Source organism: Rhinolophus ferrumequinum, chromosome 17, assembly GCF_004115265.2.
Source record: "Rhinolophus ferrumequinum isolate MPI-CBG mRhiFer1 chromosome 17, mRhiFer1_v1.p, whole genome shotgun sequence".
NCBI lineage: Eukaryota > Metazoa > Chordata > Mammalia > Chiroptera > Rhinolophidae > Rhinolophus > Rhinolophus ferrumequinum.
In genome coordinates this window covers 55,928,418-55,947,496 of record NC_046300.1, presented here as the reverse complement: position 1 = coordinate 55,947,496, position 19,079 = coordinate 55,928,418, and the positions used below count along the sequence as shown (strand labels likewise).

Sequence of the window (19,079 nt, the reverse complement as noted above, 5' to 3'; positions counted from 1 at the left end):
AAGTATAATATTTCCTGACACATGAAATTCAAATTTCAATGTTGATAAAAAATATTTTATCAGAACACCGCGAGTTTGTCCAGTATTATCTATGGCTGCTTTTGCACGACAATGGTAGCTGTGTAGTTGCAACACAGACCATAGGCCCTGCAAAGCCTAAGCATATATGCATCTTTACAGAAAAGTATGCCAAACTCCTGAAGTTGAACTATCAGCCCTTCCACCGACAGAAGTTTCCAAGTGCAGACACAATGCATTCCAGAAATACAAAATGGAGACTCATTAAGTACACCAGAATTAATGATATAAACAACTGCTCCATCTCAAAAACCACACCACTTATATCCATTCTTAACTCAGTAATAGGAAAAGTGGAAGGAAGCCTTTCATTCCTTCACTGACATTTTCAACTGGAGATGCTGATGGGATGTAACGTCCAATTTCCTGACTAACAGCATTATTATTCTAAATTGATGAATATAAGTAGTGGCCACTTTATGCCTCTTCCTAACTGATACTGGAGCCACAGAGTACAAAAAGATAAATTTTCTTTGGATTTCTTGGCAAGAAGATATAGATATGCATAAGTATATGTATATGTATGTATGTATACACACCCGTAAGTTTGGCTTTCATCTCCCTATTTCCTTCATTTATCAAAAATGTTGACAAAAAGTCTCTAATTAGATCATTCTAATCACAAGGAACTGGGTGTGATGGAAGACTTCAGAATCACTATCTGCTCTTTGCAAAACAAAACAGATAGGCTATTCTCCCTGTAGGGGCAGGAGATTTATCAATAGACAAAAGGATGCAAAAAGCTAATAGATAAGGTGTAATTAAAGATCAGGCCTATTAATTTTACACTGACATAAATTTAAGAGGATATGCAGGAAGAATTTCTGCATTTCGAACCTGAGTATCATTATGAGAATAATACCTTACCTTTCCGTTCTGTATGCAACAACACTGCATAATATATAGATTTGTTATTAAGACTAATGCTCCATGCCTCCGAGCCCTCTCATACAAAGAACTTGAATTATTCAGTGCCAACGTAATTTCCAAAGTGGTCTATCTTCTTCAAGCAGTCCTCCGTAATTGGCTGCAATACATTTTCCGTATATTTTTGAACATCAAAAATCTTTTTTAGAAACAGTAATGCACCTATCATGTATTTGCTAGTTGTTGGAGGCATACTTTAGAAAGCTCTGTGTATTCTTGTAGGTTTCCATTTTTCCCTCCTTAAAATGTAAGAAAGTTATTTACAATGTAATAGTCAACATGGTTATAATACTGCTTTCTCTCTCTTCACTGGCTCAAAGGCTGAAAGTCAAAATAAAAATGAAAAGAACTGCAGAACACCATCAAGTAGAAGGCTGAAGTATATTCAACTAAGAAGATCTGATTTGAAAATAAAGTTGCACTTTTTTAGATTAAACCATAATAGATCATTTTGATAGGGGATGCTTTATAATATTTAGCAGACATTTAGCAACTCAAGACTAGACTTGTATTTTCTGCTCTCTGAAATCACAGTCACTGAAAAGACAGAAAAGGCTGTGTCTTTTGGAAAATTACAAGTTTGGTACAATAACCCATTAACAAGTTCAGAAAATAAATTGAGGGGAAAAAAAGCAGGTTGAGAAAACAGGTGGGAGACATAAAGTACTTAATGTAACCTTGAGGAAAAACAGGCTTGAAGAGCTCAGCTTTGAGGAAACTACAAAAGGTTTGAGCAAACAGAAGTCAGGCATGAAAAGTGATTCAAAGTGTGCTTTCGAGTGAGTTGAATGGGATGTGAACTGGCCTGCTGACCGTGGTCAGAACAAGTCAACTTACCAGAGTAGGCCCAGTAAGGGTCCCCGGAAGCCTTGCGCCTGCGGATCTGCGCTGAGCTGCCGTGTCTGTTCTCCTGCAGAGCCCCAACGTAGCCTTCTGTCAGCGCTGGAAGACAGGGAGAGCCACATGAGACAGTCATCCCCCCCAGTAGACACAGGAAGGTTTCAAGTGCACACAACTGGGTGACTTCCTAGAAGCACAGACCTTGGAGTAATTGAATAGAACGCCCGGTTTTACAGAAAAACAACAACTATAGAAGACCCTACAGAAATTACCACGGTTACTACTAGTATTAATCACAGCTTACAATGAGCCTTGACTTTGTGCCAAGAAGCACAATACACTAAGCACTTTATATGCAGTATCTTATTTAATCTGCAAAAGACTACCAGGTAGAAGACACAATTGTTCCAATAATGGGATATGTGGGGACAGAGCCAGGAGTGCAGTTTCCAGGCTCTCGCCTTCACGTGGAAAGGTGCTCACTCGCATAGTAAATGGCCATCAGCCGTGGCTAATTGGCCGTCAGCTGTAACCTGCCATAGCTACGCTAACAGAAGATGGGGGCTAGCAAGATGATGTTGGCTGAGCTAGCAAGAGCGGATTGCAGTTAGCACGGTGGACTGCAGCTAGCAAGTGGGGTTGGCTGGTTGGCAGAAAAGCGGATGGCAGGTTGTGGATCGCGTGGCTCCTGCTTCCTGTGTCTCCAACCCAGCCGCCAGCGAGAATATAGTGGTATGACTCCCCTATCTATGGCTCCGTGGGTTTTCCTTTTTGGCCTCACTATATCCTGTGTTCTTATGTGGTGGAGTGGGACCAGAGACCCTGCATGACACCCTGCATGACAGGACCATTCCATAGATATGCAAACTGAAGCTTAGAGAAGTTAAGTAACTTGAATTTGCCCAACATCATACAACTAGACCTTGAACCTGTGGTTTTGGTTCCAACTACGGCCTAAATGCAAATAGCCTCTAGCCTCATTTGATCTTCTCCATCTCTTTTGCAGACGGAAGTATTCAGGCTCAGAGACACTCAGTTACTGGTCCCAGGTCAGGCAGGTGAATATGCAGCAGGTAGGGAACCCAACATCAGCATGCCTGCATCAAAGCCAGGCCCCCTACCCTCCACGTACAGCACAGTCTGAGTCCCTGGAGACTCCCCGTGGGGAGTATCAGGCCTCCACATCCTTTGGACTCCAGATAGTCACCTGTTGTACTTGAGGACATGAAATTTGAAACTCTCCCAGGCCAACATGCTCGGAAAAGAAACACGGCTTAATGATGTATTTTTTAAAAAAACTTAAAATGAATCCAATCTTCTGCCTCATGAATCCCAGCTTCAATGAATCCCAGCTTCAATGCCAGCTATAGTGTTCGAAGCCCTCCCCTCCCCTGCCCTCCCCTCCCATCTTGGATGCAAATTTCTTTTGTTGTGAGCCCACACCTGAATGCACTGATGTGTAAAAAGACAAATATCACAGGTGCCCAGAATCTAAAATGAAATGGAATTACACTTCAAACAATACATCCCAGCTGTCTATGTCCACATTTAAATGCACCCAAACAAAATCAAATGTGCTTATAAAAAGCAAAGAAAACGGTTAGGGGAACTGTATATCCAATTAAAGATTAAGATGGCACCAAGAAAACACAATATATATTCTATTCCAAATTAGTCAAACTGATAATAATAATAATCATCATCGCACCATGAAGGCATTATAAGCTTTGTTGACAATCTGACAGTCACGAAGAAAATTAGGGAACCTGTACTTTATGCTTACATGCCAATGCAAAGACTGGTTTTAAGAGAAGTAATGCCTGAACAAACAATGAAGATATTCCACACAGATGAACCCTTCAGAGGGAAGTGGGAATCCTCTAAAATCCTAAAATACATCTATAAAGTAAACCTGGTGTCACGCACGCTCACTGGTCCTAAATGACAAAGTCAAAATCTGAGTTACAAGCCAATTTTAAAGTATGATGAAGGTTTAGGTACCTACCTTCCAATCCGTTCTGCAGTTTTACAGATGAGCTATTCAAAGCCCAGGAAGCTGACAATTCTAAACCTCTAGCACTAAAAAGTTAAATTCTCCATCTCCTAGTCTCCTAATCTATTTTTATTTCATACACTAGAGCACACCAAATAAATAACTGTTAGGCTTCTTTATCTTCTATGCATATGGGAAACTTTTTTATGTATCTGTCTACTATGTGGCTCAGAGCTAGTTCACTTTAAATAATTATTCCCAAGTAAGTCTTCCTTTCTGTATCAGGACAATGAATAAAAGAGCTTCTTGACCTTCCTTGAGAGTAATCCATGTGATTTTCATTAGGGTATGTGGTTGAGCCTCAGTTTCCTTGTCTGTAAAATAGAGCTGAAAGTGCCAACCCCATAGGACAGTTACGAAGACAACACGAGTTACTGTGAGCAGAGCACCTAACTCAGCACAGGGCATGTAGTGCTTTTCAACGTCTGTTAACCCGCTGCAGTCAGTGTTTTTGTCATCGTCATACCCCACTCTCTCAGCCAGGAGTCACAGACTGAAGAGCCACAATCTCTTGCCTGCATCCCTGCAGCTCCAGGGGTGGACCTGGTTTGGCGTAAGCCTGTCAATTACTGTAAATTATGTCCTGACCCCACCCAGCGGTATGTTTGGGGAGACACTGGCCAATTGGAGAGAGTCTTCTCTCTTCCCGAAGGTATTATGACATGAGCCTGAAGCCTCAAGGGGGTGCGTGAGGGTCAAGTAGGGGATCAGCAGAGGCGCTCAAAAATGGAACCAAGCAAGAAAATCTATAGATGATTTCTGTTGACAAAATCTAAGCCAGAGACAAAGCTAATTTAAAACCAAACCCATGGGTGCTTTATACCGGGGGTGCCAAAAAAATGTATGCACATTTTAAGAAAGGAAAAAACTTATTAAAATTGTAATATATACCGATAACAAAAGGTGAATACAAGTCATGTGTATACATTTTTTGGCACCCTCTGTATTTACATAAACCAATTACTGCCAAAGCTTACTTTTCTGTCTCTTGTATACAAAAGATCCCCAAATGACACTAACTGTGTATAATACAGGAACTATGGTCCCACTCCCCGCACAAGAACGCAGGATATGTTGAGGCCAAAAAGGAACACCAACAGAGCCATGGATAGGGGAGTCATACCACTATGTTCTGGCTGGCGGCTAGTCGAGACACAAAAGCAAACATCCCCAACAAGGGGTCTTCCTGCACCCAAGTCTCACTGGCAGCAGGTGAGGCACAGGAAGTAGGATCCACACAATCCGCAATCCACCATCCACGCTTGCTAACCCCACTTGCTAGCCGCCCTCCACTATCCACCATCCGCTTCTCTGACAACCAACCAAACCCCCTAGCGTAGCGACGGCAGTTATATTAGTGGCTAATGGCTAACTGGTAACAGCTGATGGCCATCTGATCACAGCTGATGGCCATCTACTACCTGAGCCAGCACCTTTCCACGTGAGGCTGAGAGCCTGGAAACTGCTCTCCTGGCTCTGTCCCCACACTGTGATCTTAGTGACCTTCAAATAAGTCTCTTCAACTCCTGGTCACCAACTTCCCCATCCATAAAAGGCCAGTTTTGGATTACAGCTCAGACTCTCACCCTCCACAGACTGGGGTTTAATTGGTCTAGGGTGGGCCAGCACTTAAAAAACATTCTCTAGGTGATTCTCTTTTGAAGCCCGAGATAAGCACAAACCTCCCAGATGAGCTAGACCTAGGGTCCCCTTCAGCTCTGACATGCTGGATTCCTCCCCTCCTGCCTATAACTTGACAGGCTAAGTTCTAACACTAGTAAAGAGCTGGCTGGGCAGAAACGAACAGCCTACTGCAGAAATCACCCCGCTGTGGCATCAACCTCAGAATGTAGACACACAGATTTGAACTGAACCAGAGGTCTAGCCAGAAAACTGAGAAACAAACAAACCAGGTAGGTATCAAAGTAAAGAAGGGATGAGTTTAAGGGTATCAGTTCCTATACCTTTCACATTAGATATTACCTAGTATCACAGTCTCCTCTACCAGTCCTTCCTTTTTTTTCTCCCTGAAAAGGGGGTGCTTTCCATTTCCCAAAACCTTTGAGAACATCAGGGTGGGGCAAAGGGGGACAAAGTCTGCCAGCAGTGTCTCTCATTGGAGTGGCTTCCACAATGGCCGATGTATTACCTACCCATCCTGTCAGGAAAGCAAAGCGACTGAGTCCAGAGCTTCACTGCGTAACTCTGAGAGCCTCCAAGTACTTGAAGTAGACCATAATGCCAACTCTTTAACTAGACTGGATATAGGCCATAGGCCTTGGGGTCCCACACCTGCCAGCTCCCCAAGCCCACTAAACAATTAGTGAAAAAGCGAATTTAAAGATATACTGAATTCAAGAAGCAAGTGAGGTCCATTATCAGAAGATCCTCCCGACACTACAAAGTAGTAGAACCTATACCCCAGAGAGCAAATATCTTTCCAGCCATCCACATAGATCACACCGTGGTGTAAGGGATCTGATCTGAGCGCTAGAACTACCTGTCCTAAAGATAGCTCAACGTGGGACAAAGATAAGAGGTGTGATCTTGCTGTATACAGACCTACTTACAAGAAGTAACATAGGGGACAGGGCCATCCCAAGGAAGGTGGGTTAATCCTGTCTTCGTTTCACCCTCCGGAATACTGAAGTACAATGTGGGTTGGACACAGCAAGGTAAGAATGGGCAGGAAAACCTGTTTTTGAAGGGTATGCTGCATAGCCTATGAAGGGTTCCACACTCCCTGAAGATAAGAACTCTCACCTACCACTCTCGATGGAGCCTGGCATATGGTATGTGTTCAATAATTAGTGAGTGAGTGAGTGAATGAATAAATCTATAAACAATAAATAGAAAGGCTGATGGTGTCTGTGTTGGGGGTAAGAGTATGTGTATCTGTGTGTGTGTGTGTATGTCTGTGTTTATATAATAAGCCACCAGCAAAAACACTACCTTCTCCTCTACTGTCTCACTTTCTAGGCACTGACAAACAACAAACACCTACCACATGAACCTGGAAGGAACGACCACGAGGACCTCATAAGCCAGCCCTTTAGAGAGGCAACTCAGAAACGAACAGGGTAGCAAAGGACTTCATCACTCTGGCACCAGATTTCTATTTAACACATAAACTATTCGTTAAAGATTACTATATTTGGTTTTCCCTTTTAATTCATCAATGTCAAGTAATGTGATTTTTCCCTGAATAAGAACATAATCATGTACCACTGGCATTTGCATATTTTTAAAAAAACAACATCTTAAGTCCAAAATGTAGTTTAATCATAGACAAGTTTTTTAAAAAACAACTTTTAAATATTATTATTTGAGCAGCAGTCAAAAAGGTGTATCGAGTATATTAAAAATGTGTGGTAAAGATACAGAATCAGCCCGTGAAATTCAATCAATTTTAATATTGTGTGTATTCTTCTAAACTCATACAGCCAACCAACAGCGGCATGGCAATGACATGGTGAGGCCATGAATCATGCTATTGATTTTCAATATCTTCTGTGCAGAAAATTAAATTATGCAAATGCATGCCTTTATGGATCCTTACCTTAATGTGAAATTGCATACTTGCTTATGTCAGCAACTTAACTACACAATTAAAAATGGAGCATGCTTATGAAAATATGTAGTCTCACTCTTCAGAATAGACAATAAGTGTAAGTCTGCCTATACTTATCATGTGAATCACAAGAGGGAGGAGTTGGTGTTCTGCAAACATGTATTCTACCAAGTTCTACAGCACCAAGCCCACTATGGTTTATGGAGCTGAAGGTATCTGTTGGCAGGGTTTTTAGTGGTGTTACAGTGCTCCAAGGAACTGTGACCACAGTGATGGAACAAGTGTAGAAAATACAAAGGACAACGTAGTCGTGTACACTGATGCACAACGCTATTCAAAGAGGTTGTCTCTAGTGCAAGTTTAACTAACACACATAGGCACACACCCACACAGGCATAAACCTGAGCACGAGGAATACCAAACTCGGGCACCTTCAAGGGTCTGGATACTGTAATCATGAAATGAGTTTGGAAAGGAAAAACCCAACTACTCCCATCATCCAGGACAATTTGAGTTTCTCAATTTTGACACGCTGAAAGCAGATTTCAAAACCAATAGCAGCATTAACTAGCCAGCTATGCTTAGGTCTCACTCAGCAGCAAGAATCTGGTTGCTAAGCAGAGAACTAAATGAGTGACAGAGATTTTCATCAGGAAGTTTTCATAAACTCTATTACCTCTCAGAACTTCTACTAAGCATACCCCATTTCCAGCCTAAAGTGAAAAAGATAAAAATGTTTCCAGACCCAAAGGCCCAATCCTTTCCTATAAAAATATCCTAAGAGTTACCTACCACTGGACATGTCAACACAACTGTTTCCTATGTGCATGATTTAATTTCCCAGAGCCACCAGACATACTGTGTTTCCCCAAAAGTAAGACCTAGCCAGACAATCAGTTCTAATGTGTCTTTTGGAGCAAAAATTAATATAAGACTATATATACGGTATATACTATAATGTATTATACTCGGTCTTATAGTAAAATAAGACCAGGTCTTATATTAAGTTTTGCTCCAAAAGACGCATTAGAGCTGATGGTCCAGCTAGGTCTTATTTTCGGAGAAACACGGTAGTTTGTAACAAGAAATGTTTTTATTCTGGGAATATAAAAGCAGATGTGTATCCCATCAGCCTTAACTATAATCTTCAAGAGGTTTCTATGTAATCCTTACTCTCAGGGTTTCATAGAAATTTTGACTTGGGGGCAAAAATAGAGTTGTAAGCTGTGTTAACTCTTCTGTGTTAATTTGTAGGTTGAACATTTTTCATACAAAGAGACCAGCTCCTCTAAACATTACATTAAATAACATTCTTGACATAGATGTTTTTTCTTTGGTTTTACTGTCAGAGAGAAGGGTTACTGAATCTGCATGGGATAAAAATAAACGCAGTTACCTATTGATAGCCCATCTTTTTCTTCCATAATTGCAAACACCAGAATTGAAATTACAGTGTACACAACTAATGTCTTGCTGTTTTTAACAAAGGTGGTGCATTTACATACGCATTTGTATATCAAATGGAAGTCTGAGATACCCACCAAGAAAGGAAGACAGGGAGTCTCTAAAAGCATTTCAAAATAACTACAACATCCTTCCACATTTCAGTTTCATCTTACCATACTGAACCAACAATGTCCACTGATCCCAGCTATGTCATGATCTCCTATAGAGAAAGTGGTTAAATGGCAGAGGTTATGTGGAGGTGAAACCAGTAAATTTATGAAAACAGCCCAAAGTTCTGTCTATGACATGGTAGGACATCTTGTACTCAAAGCAAAATAGTGCAGTGACACTTGAGGGCATTTCTGCTTCTAACTGTATGTCCAATTCTAGGTCATTCCTAGGGACTTACAAGCCTGGGAGAATTGGTCAGCTTCCACACAAAATGGAAAACAAAACATCAGAACAAAGAAATTCTGGTTCCATAGTGCCAGAATAAAAATTACTTAAGATGGTGGATGAAGGGGCTTGCCTATAAAGAGTCCTAGTTCTCTGCCCAAGTTAATGCCAAAAATAAGCCCAATAAAAATAAATAATAAGTATTCATGTTTTCAAATCCAGGATGCATATTTCTCCCAGAATGGCAGACAAGCAGTTAAATAGGCTGTTTATATCTATTATAACTTCTCATACAACAAACTAATTAAAGATCCCTCAAGGATGGCAAAATCGTTATCAAGCATAATTTTCTCTAAATTTTAAAGAGCACTTAAGAGCATTAAAACCCACACAATAGTCTAAAATGAATAAATCTTTATCTTTCTTGTGCCTACAATGGGCAAAACTATCAAATTATAGTTAAAGTAATTAAATATTCCAACCAGCCTCTCATCTCCTTTGTGCCTGCATTTCAATTAATTGTAGTAAAATGTACTTAGTGAGTGTCCCAAAAAGTAGAATCAAGAAGTACATTCCTATGTAACTACTTCATTACAAATGCTCCCTCCAGTTGTTTGATACTGAGCTAACCTCAAACATAATGATTATATTACAGTAAATTACCTATTCTATCATATTCAAATGTACTTATTGTTCCAACTACAAAAAAATATATTTTTCATCATCTAAAGTGATGAACAGACCTAATATAGAGCCATGACTTTTTTAAAAAGTAAAATAGATTACTGAAACTTACAGGCATTTCAAGGGAAGGAAGAATCACACAGCTTTGTAGTACCCAAGAGGAAAAAAGAGAACAGAAAAAAGGCGTGTAAAAATGACTTAAGTCAAGGAAAGAAACAAAACACTGAACTCTCTTCGTCATTTTACTCTAACACTGATTCCAAAAGGCAGAATCTTTTTTTTTTAAATCACACAGGACTAAAATGTACAAAAATTAAGAGCCATGCCTCTGCTATGAGCTACATCATAATTTTAAAACTTCAGAAATAAAAATACATGCTTCCCAACAGGTCCAAGAAAAAGTCCACTTCGAAAACTGATATACGGGAGATCCTTATACATTTGTAATGAAGATCTAAAACAAAACACCGTGGTTCACCCTTCCACAGAGGCACCCTCCTAAAAAAGCAGTAAGACTCCTGGCTTCAAATATTTTATAACATCAGATAGAAATAAATCAATGAACTCTTCCAATTCATTTTAATACTGTTTGGTTTTCAAAGAATCAAGTCCCTTAATTTAAAAAGATTACTGGGGAAATGAAGATTCGTCATGCATAGTGTCGTAGTAATATAACTTGCCACAAATCTGTACTTTAAATTTTACAAATTGTGCCATCTCTTTGAATCCATAATGATGAACAGAACTGGCAAGTACAGATCAGAGGCTTCATACTGAAGACCACCATACTAAATACAGCCATCAATCCAGATGTTGTGTTTCACCTACTGTATGTGTATGCATGTGTGTGTGTGTGTGTGTGTGTTTAATTAATGGCCAACATGGGACAATCCAGGAGAGAGCCCCAATATCTGTATTTTTTTTAATGGAAGCTCTCTCCTTTGTTCCCAAATAGCAACACTATGCCATGTGAATATCAACTAGCTTTTTAGAGAAGAATCATGACCCCAACCAATCACATTGGATCATTTGTATTTCCTTTCTAATTCTTATGGCCATCTGAGTTTGCCATCCATGGCCGGGCCCGATAATAAGTTATGTACTAACTCACTTATTTCCTAAGAGGCAGGCACTATTAAAAGTACTATCAATACAGTGGCTCATGTAATTCTTCCAATAATCTTGCGGCTTAGGTGCAATTAGTCAAAAACAGAATGTAACCTGCCCAAGAACACACAGCCCTGAACCAGACTTTACTCTCAAACCTATACAATTAACACTGAACAACTGTTCTTCACAAAATCGAATTTTAGAAATTATAAAACTATCTGTGAATTAAGAGCTACTCCACCTGCTCAAAAATAAACATCCCAAATGAAAAGGTTTGTACATGGGTCTCAGAAAACTGAAAACCGAACAATTTCAAAAGAAAGTAGTTGTCTATTCTTCCTGCCACTATTGGCAATTGTCTAAGACAAAATCATGTTCGGAGAGCAGTACTAACAAAAATAGAGAGTGATTTTTCTAACATGATACGGAGTATACCCAATTACAATTATACAAACATTGATTATTGTCTATAAAAAAGAAAGTCACTTCTATTCAAGCAGAAATAAAAAGTCACAGCTTGAGTTAGAGAAACAAAGTGATATATTGATTAATAAATTCTCTTTATTCATATTTTCTTTTGTTTAATTTATAATTGGGACTGTCTAATAATTTTTTAATCCCTGAGAAATAAAGGCTAAGCAACATAACTTGGGCTTCTTATACAGTTGAGTCATTTTTATACATAGTCCCTGTGAAATATTGAATGAAAACTATTGAATAATTTTTTTTAAGAAATAAAAGGAAATAGACAACCCCCAAAAAAAAAACCCTACATAAATGTTGTTGGGTGCCCATTTCATAATCATAGCACATCTACCAACTATAACAAAATGTGCCAGAACTGAGCACATGAATCACATTTCCAGAACTTGGATGTAGTGAGCTTCATGGTGACAAAAATACCCTCCAAGATAATACCCAAACCATAGAAGATGGGAGAAAACACATTGTAGGCACAAGTCCTAAGTTCTGGGTTTTGGGATCAAATACAGAGGGTACTCCAACTATGACACGCTTTTACTCAAGATACCAAGCAAAGCTGTGGATAAGCCTTGAGTAGCTTAGTAAACCCAGAAATCTGTGCCCTCAAGGGCAAGATCAGAGCTGCCACTGTGAAAGATGACATAAGTGGAGCCACATTACAATAGAGCTGAAATAACCATTTCAGGGCAACTTCCCTGCACACCTTGTTTTATCTTTCTAACTGAACCAAACCACCAATATTCACGGAAGTCAGTAAAAATGAGAATATCCTGTTTGTATGGACTGATAAAACTGAACTTTGCTGGGGTGGCCAGGTGGCTCAGTTGGTTAGAGCATGAGCTCTGAACAACAGGGTTGCCAGTTCGATTCCCACATGGGCCAGTGAGCTGCACTCTCCACAACTAGATTGAGGACAACGCGCTGCAGCTGAGCTTCCAGAGGGGCATCCGGATGGCTCAGTTGGTTAGAGCCCAAGCTCTCAAAACAAGGTTGCCGGTTCAATTCCCGCATGGGATGGTGGGCTGTGCTCCCTGCAACTAAACACTGAAAACGGCAATGGGACTTGGAGCTCAGCTGCACCCTCCACACTAGATAGGAACTGATGGGCCCTGGAGAAACACACTGTTCCCTCAATAAAATTTATAAAACTTATATTTTTAAAAAATTGAACTTGGCCGATGACCAATCAATGAAGTACAAACCAAGCCTTTCGAATCTCACGCCAATGTATGAAGTACAGATCCAACCTTACCTCATCTCCGACCAGTGAACTCTTCTTTAATACAACTTACCTCATCTTCCTGCCCTTCTCTCATAAAACCCCTGAATCCCTCTCCTGCGGGGGGTGTGGTGGAGGGCATTATTTGGGATTCTGCCTGAATCTGTACTCCCTAAATTGCAATTCCTTTCATCCCAAATAAACATTTTTTGTTCAATTATTGCCACCTATATATTTCGGTTCACATCTCTTAAATCCTGGGAAGCCAGCAGCCTATAGCTGTCTGTTTATTCCCCGGAGCTCTGTGCTTCTGGTCAGCCAAGTATCTCCTCCACCTCCACATTTCCTATGTCTAAGTGGTTCCTAACTCCTTTTGGCCAAAAAGAGAATTTCTGGGGAGTCTGGTAAGATGTAAGCAAGTCTTCATAGACTCCCTGAGGCATTCGACAGTGCTTACCCCACATTTCTCGGGCCCTCTCAGAGCTTCAGCCCATGAGGGTGGGTGTCAGTCAATGAATACAGAAATCATGTTTTGTATACATGGTGAAAAAACATGAGAATTAAATGAGACAAACATGGCAGAGCCGTAGAGGAAACAAGTAGGGAAGAAATGTACTTGGAGTAGTCAGGGAAGGAGATACCGTTCGAGTTGACCGCATTGGCAAGTCGGAAGGACAAAGTTCAGGATGAAAGAACAGCACATGAGGACCGCCAGGCAAGAAAGAATGTGGCATAAGGAGGCCACCCTGGCGAAACTTTGTGAGCTGGTGGGGGTGCGAGAAGGAAGCTGAGGAGAAACAAGGGCGGTATCCTACAGGACTTGAAAGGGCTTTGCTCCTTTTCACCTGAATTAGGATTTGCACTAGTTAGATCAGGAAATTAATTGCTCATACATGTCAATAAAAAAAAAAAAAAAACAGTTAATGAGATACAACTAACTGCAAACAAAATGAGGAAAAGAAAGAAGGCTGGTATACACATTATCACTGTATTTTCTCTTAGAGCTTTATGTGCATAAAACTATACACTCAATATTAGACAAGAAAAAAAATTACCTGTGAAGGGAACCCAAATTTTGCAGCCCTGAAGCTGTATTTGGGATATTGACTTGCAGCTGTTTATTAAGCAACAGACACAGAAAGCACTTTTGAGCCTCCCCCCGGTCCTGCTCAAGATTTAGATAGAAACCTGCTTTTTAGGTAGGGAGCCTGGGCTTAATCACCTGAAAAATCTTCACCTAGCATTACTCAGGAAGACTCTAAGCCTGTTAGCTAGATACCCCGTGTCCGATTGTTTCCGAGTTGCCTAGCAAGAATTTTCTTCTCATGTATGTTCATCTCTTCCTCTCTACCTATAAAACCACCCATTGTCACTTCTGAAATCTAATGCCCCTTCTATCCCTCCCTTTTTCTTTTGTCCAAAATGTCTTATATACCCAATGTTGCCTGCTGTCTTCAGGATTTTCATGGCTTGTGTGGGGTCTCCATGCCCATGTATTGAGCTTTAGTTTTCTCCTGTTCATCTGTCTCTGTTGGTTGGATTATCAGCCCAGCTAGAAGAACTTAGAAGGTGGGAGGAAAAATATTAATTTTTTTAGCCCTCACAGTTTGGCAAGCCAGGCAGGAGAATTAATGGCTCAGACACTGCTAGCTCCCTGGACTGCTGCAACCATGAGGTCATGGACCTCTGACCATTAGCCGGCAGAGGTGGTAAGAATTTTACTCTGTCAGCTTCTCTGTTGGCTTATCTGCAGGGTTCCATGGAAGTTGGAAGTGGTGAGAATCTTTTTCTCTCTTCTCAATTTAGATTGGCAGGAGAAAAATATTTCTGAAACTAGTTTCTTGGGCAAATGTAACTCTGATAAATGACTTGTTTTTAGTCTCTTGTTTTCTATTGATCCCTGCAGAGATGGTCTATTATCTCTGCCAGATGGATGACACATATGCATCTGCTGGGCAGCCAAATAAGGCTGTGCATCCAAGCTTAGGGAATCCTAAACCTTATTGTGTTCAAGGAGGGTAAAGCTCATGATCCCCTGTGTTTTAGGGCAGCTGTTGAAAGACAGGGCTCCCCATCTTTCTTAGGCTACCTCTGGGAATGAACTATTGGATCTATGAGGGCTGCATCCTTTGTGCTCTTTACAGAAATCTTTTGCTTCCTAGTTTCCCAGAAAAAGCATATTGGTTTGAGTTGCTATAAATCATATCGTCAATTGCCAGAAGATGGATGCTTTGAATTAGAAAAACTCCAAAACTGGAAAATTTTTAGAGAGCTCTCATATTGGTATTATTAACTAACCATTAAGACACCCTTAATAAGATGGAAGGATAAAAATTAGAAATCAAAGTCCACCCGGACCCCTTCCTATTTACCTTCAGTCAAGGGCAAATGAAAAATCTTATGTCTTCTCTACAATTATTAGCAATTCTGTTTATGTCTAGGTTTGCTGTGATATCTGTGTTTCTTCATGCTTATATATGTATGGTATGTTTTCTACCTCCAGATGGTATGACTAGTTTATAATACTTGATTAAAGGAATTAAGCACTTATATAAATTAGGAAATAGAAATTAACCCAGATGCTTTTCAAGATCACATGATATGGGAAAATATTTTCTATTAAAGCTGGTTTCGGCTTGGATTGATTAAACAGACGTGTCTTTTCAAGTTAACATTGAACATGGTACTTTTGTTTTACCTGGATGTACAGAAATACGCTTATGTTATCTCTGTCACAAAATTTGTCAAGAAAATAGCTTGGGTAATAATTAACTTTGAAATCTCAGAGTTATTAAGAACTAATTAATAGATGTAACTAAACTGAAATGTTTTTGATAAAACTTTTCAGTAATAATTGTTATTTGATATATAAGTGTGTGTGTGTGCGTGTGTGTGTGTGTGTGTGCATAAACAGTTTTCCAAAATCTTTTGGTAACTTGAAGCTTTAGAGTTTTACTAAGTTAAATAATAAAAATTATTGAATATGTAGATATTTCAAAATAACATGAAATTCTGAAACATTAATAGATTAACATGCTTTGACTAATTACACAGAGAAACTAAAAGATAAATTTGGATCTGTTAATGAATATGACTTGTACTTTATTTAAAAACATGTTTCTTAAAAATATTGCAAATATTTGTCAACAAAAGCTTCAATTTCTAAAAGTTATGAAATATACTCATAAATTTGCCAATTTAAAGAATACTAATTACTTACTTTTTAGTAATCACTAGAAATTGAGGTTTCTAAGGGTTAAGAATTCCAGTTAAGATGGAAAGAAATTGATGTGATACAGAATTGCACACCTGAAATCTATGTAATTTTACTAACAATTGTCACCCCAATAAATTAAAAATAAATTTAAAAAAAAAAAAAAAAGATGGAAAGAAATTATGTTTTTGGTAACAGAAGGTATAAGTTTGTAGATATATTTTTGAAGGAAATTAAAAGAAAGTAGTTTGTCCTAAAACTGATTATTTCTGAGTGAGAAAGAGGCAAACTAAAAGGGACAAGGAAAGTTGTAGAAGGTTTGTGAAGAAAAACCCTGAGATGAAATTTTATACATCGTTGAGCTGAGTAAGATTGGAATAAATATCCTTACGTAAATGAATTCAACTATCAAAAGAAAGCTAATACAGAATTAGAGTTTGCGTCTTTATCACTCTGTTAAAAAGATAAAGGTTTCCCTGTATTTATGTTCTGGACCAGATAAGATACTATGAAAAGGTTTCTGCCTGGAATGCAAAGGTTCTGTTTTATTAAAATAGTTTTCTGTATTTTCTCATCTTAATCAGGTCTTTGATTACTTAAGAATCTCCTCAATGCTAAGAACCAAAGTTTTGCTAATCTGTATTTGATTCTTTTATCGTCCCTTTGGGTAAATAGATAATTTAAATTGTTTCATAATTATATATGATGTTTTTGATTAAGGGTATTTGACAACCTTCCCAGGATTCAAATTTTAAAAGGAGACTTTTTCTTAATGTAGAAATGGCTTTGGGCTGTCCCAATGGGACCCTGGAATACCTCAAAGATTTGTTCTCTCTCCTTATAAAAAGAGAAATTTTAAACTCATTAGCACTGTCTGGTCTACTAAAATTACATGAAAAGCTTAGTCAAATAAATAAATAATAATTACGTTGTACCATACAATATTAATATAAAATATATAAAATATAAATATAAAATAGATATATTAATACTAAAATGGATGTTATATGTTATAAAAATCTCCAAAAGTCTACCAAGTTGTGATACATTTTCATTTGTAACTCAAATCGTTATCTTAAAATGTTATGTTACAGAAAAGCAAATTTCTTTGTCAAAGTTACAATCAGATCTATAACTGTGTCATTTTATGTTTACTGTCATTTACAGATAGTCATGTCAGTTTGACTTTGATGTTTTTGCAAATATATTTCATCTTCAGGAAGATCCCAGGAAAGGACTGACTTATTCTAAAATACAGGTTTCTGAGAATAAATTTTCAGATCATACTTTAAGGTGGAGAAAGATTTCTAGAACTCTAAGGAATAACTGGAATCATGGAAATACTGGCAAATGATTAGAACAAAAATTACATGGGACTGAATGAACTCTGAATAGTTATTATTTTTCTAACTTTTTTGTCTGAAATATTGCTGATTTTTAAAACTTTTTGTTTTCCAGATATAAAGAAACTTGTTCTAGATCAATTTAGTAAATTATACTTTTGCAAGCAGTAGTGAAATATGTATATTTTTCTCCCTACCTGATCCCTCCAGAATTTGGAAACACTTAATGAGTATTATTGTTATCATGGCAGTGCAGTTGTTTGTACAAATTCAATAAGAACCTGTTCTTTTTATAACAGGACAAAACTGGAAACTGGTTTTATTCACCACGTCTTTGACTAGAATGTCAGAGAGACATGCACAGACTCTGGCTGTCACCAGAAAGCTTGAAGGAATTGACTTTGAAAGCCAATAAAAGCCCCATGGAAAAACAGCCTGGTACCTTGCTTACATGGTTCACAGCAGTCCTTTCAGGTAAGGAAAAAAGGTTGCTTTCCTGGGAGATACAAAGAAAAAAACCTCGATATATTTTGAGGACCTCTAGAACCTGAGGAATTCACCGAAATCTATAGGTATTGCATGCAAGGTCTGATAGCAACTTTGTGGCTTGGCTTCTTAGCCTTGAGAGGCTAATTAAATTCAATCTGGAAATTCCAGCAACACATTTTTGAAAGAGCATATATAATCAATTGCTATTCTTGTTGTACATATGCAAATAACAGGCCAAATTTATTGAAACCAGACTTATGTAGTAGTGTTGAATTGGCACTCTTTGATAAAAATTAGGGTGATTTTAGAAAGGAAAATTATGTTTCAATAAAAACTAAATACACAGTTGTGGATATTAGACTCTAGTTAATTTTCTTTAAGGTTTTCTTTTTCACCTATAAATTAGAGTGGATTCTGAATTTTCTAGTTTCCTAAATATTTGGCTGCAACCCTCCGAACTAATGTTTCATTTTTCTCCCATCCTTTGACTTGAAATTATTGAGAAGTATAAACTTTTTTTTCCTGAGCCTTGCAACTACAAACTGCAGCTAGATGACATGATAGAAACTTCAGGGAAATCATCACAGCTCATGCTTAAACAATCTCAGTGACTGGTGCTGCTTAATCCATGCAGAGTTTACCTGAGAACCTGATGACATCATCAGAAATATTCAAACTGCAGACCTCGAAAATCTATCTGATATTCACTGCCTGCCTTCATTCCAGCGAAAGAGGCATGGAGCCTTGCAACTAGAAATCTTGTTGCCTGACAGCCTTACAGGCTCAGAAATGGTGTGTAATTTGCTCTGATCATTAACCTTTGTTTTTCTTTCTTTTCATAGACATATGTCTTACTAAACACCTGACTGCTTACACAATCTAGGCCTCACTTTGGGGGCCCCTCTGCATCACAACCTCCTAAAATGTTTAACTGAACTTATCCTCAGGACTGAATAACTGGATCAGTGAAATACGGAGCACCTACCCACTTATTCAAAGTTTCAAAGGTGGGACTGAAGGGAACCAAAAATTTGCCACCCTGAAGCTGCCTTTTGGGATATTGACCTTAATTCGTTTATTAAGAAACAAGACTCAGAAAGCACCTTTGAGCCTCCCCGCTTTCCTGCCCAAGAGATTCAGACAGAAACCTGCTTTTTAGGAAGGAAGCCTGGGCTTAATCATCTGAAGACTCTTCACCCTAGCATTGCTCAGCAAGACTCCTCAGC

General features: G+C 38.7%; 1 protein-coding gene across 3 annotated transcripts in view; it reads right to left on the bottom strand.

The window, feature by feature from the left end:
- PTPRG (protein tyrosine phosphatase receptor type G) overlaps positions 1 to 19,079 on the bottom strand; it is a 685,327-nt gene that overhangs the window by 502,458 nt on the left and 163,790 nt on the right. For all 3 annotated transcript variants that reach the window (XM_033132046.1, XM_033132048.1, XM_033132047.1), the window contains exon 2: positions 1,843 to 1,947. In XM_033132046.1, the coding sequence (XP_032987937.1) occupies positions 1,843 to 1,947 (105 nt within the window). The remainder of the gene's footprint in view (positions 1 to 1,842; positions 1,948 to 19,079) is intronic.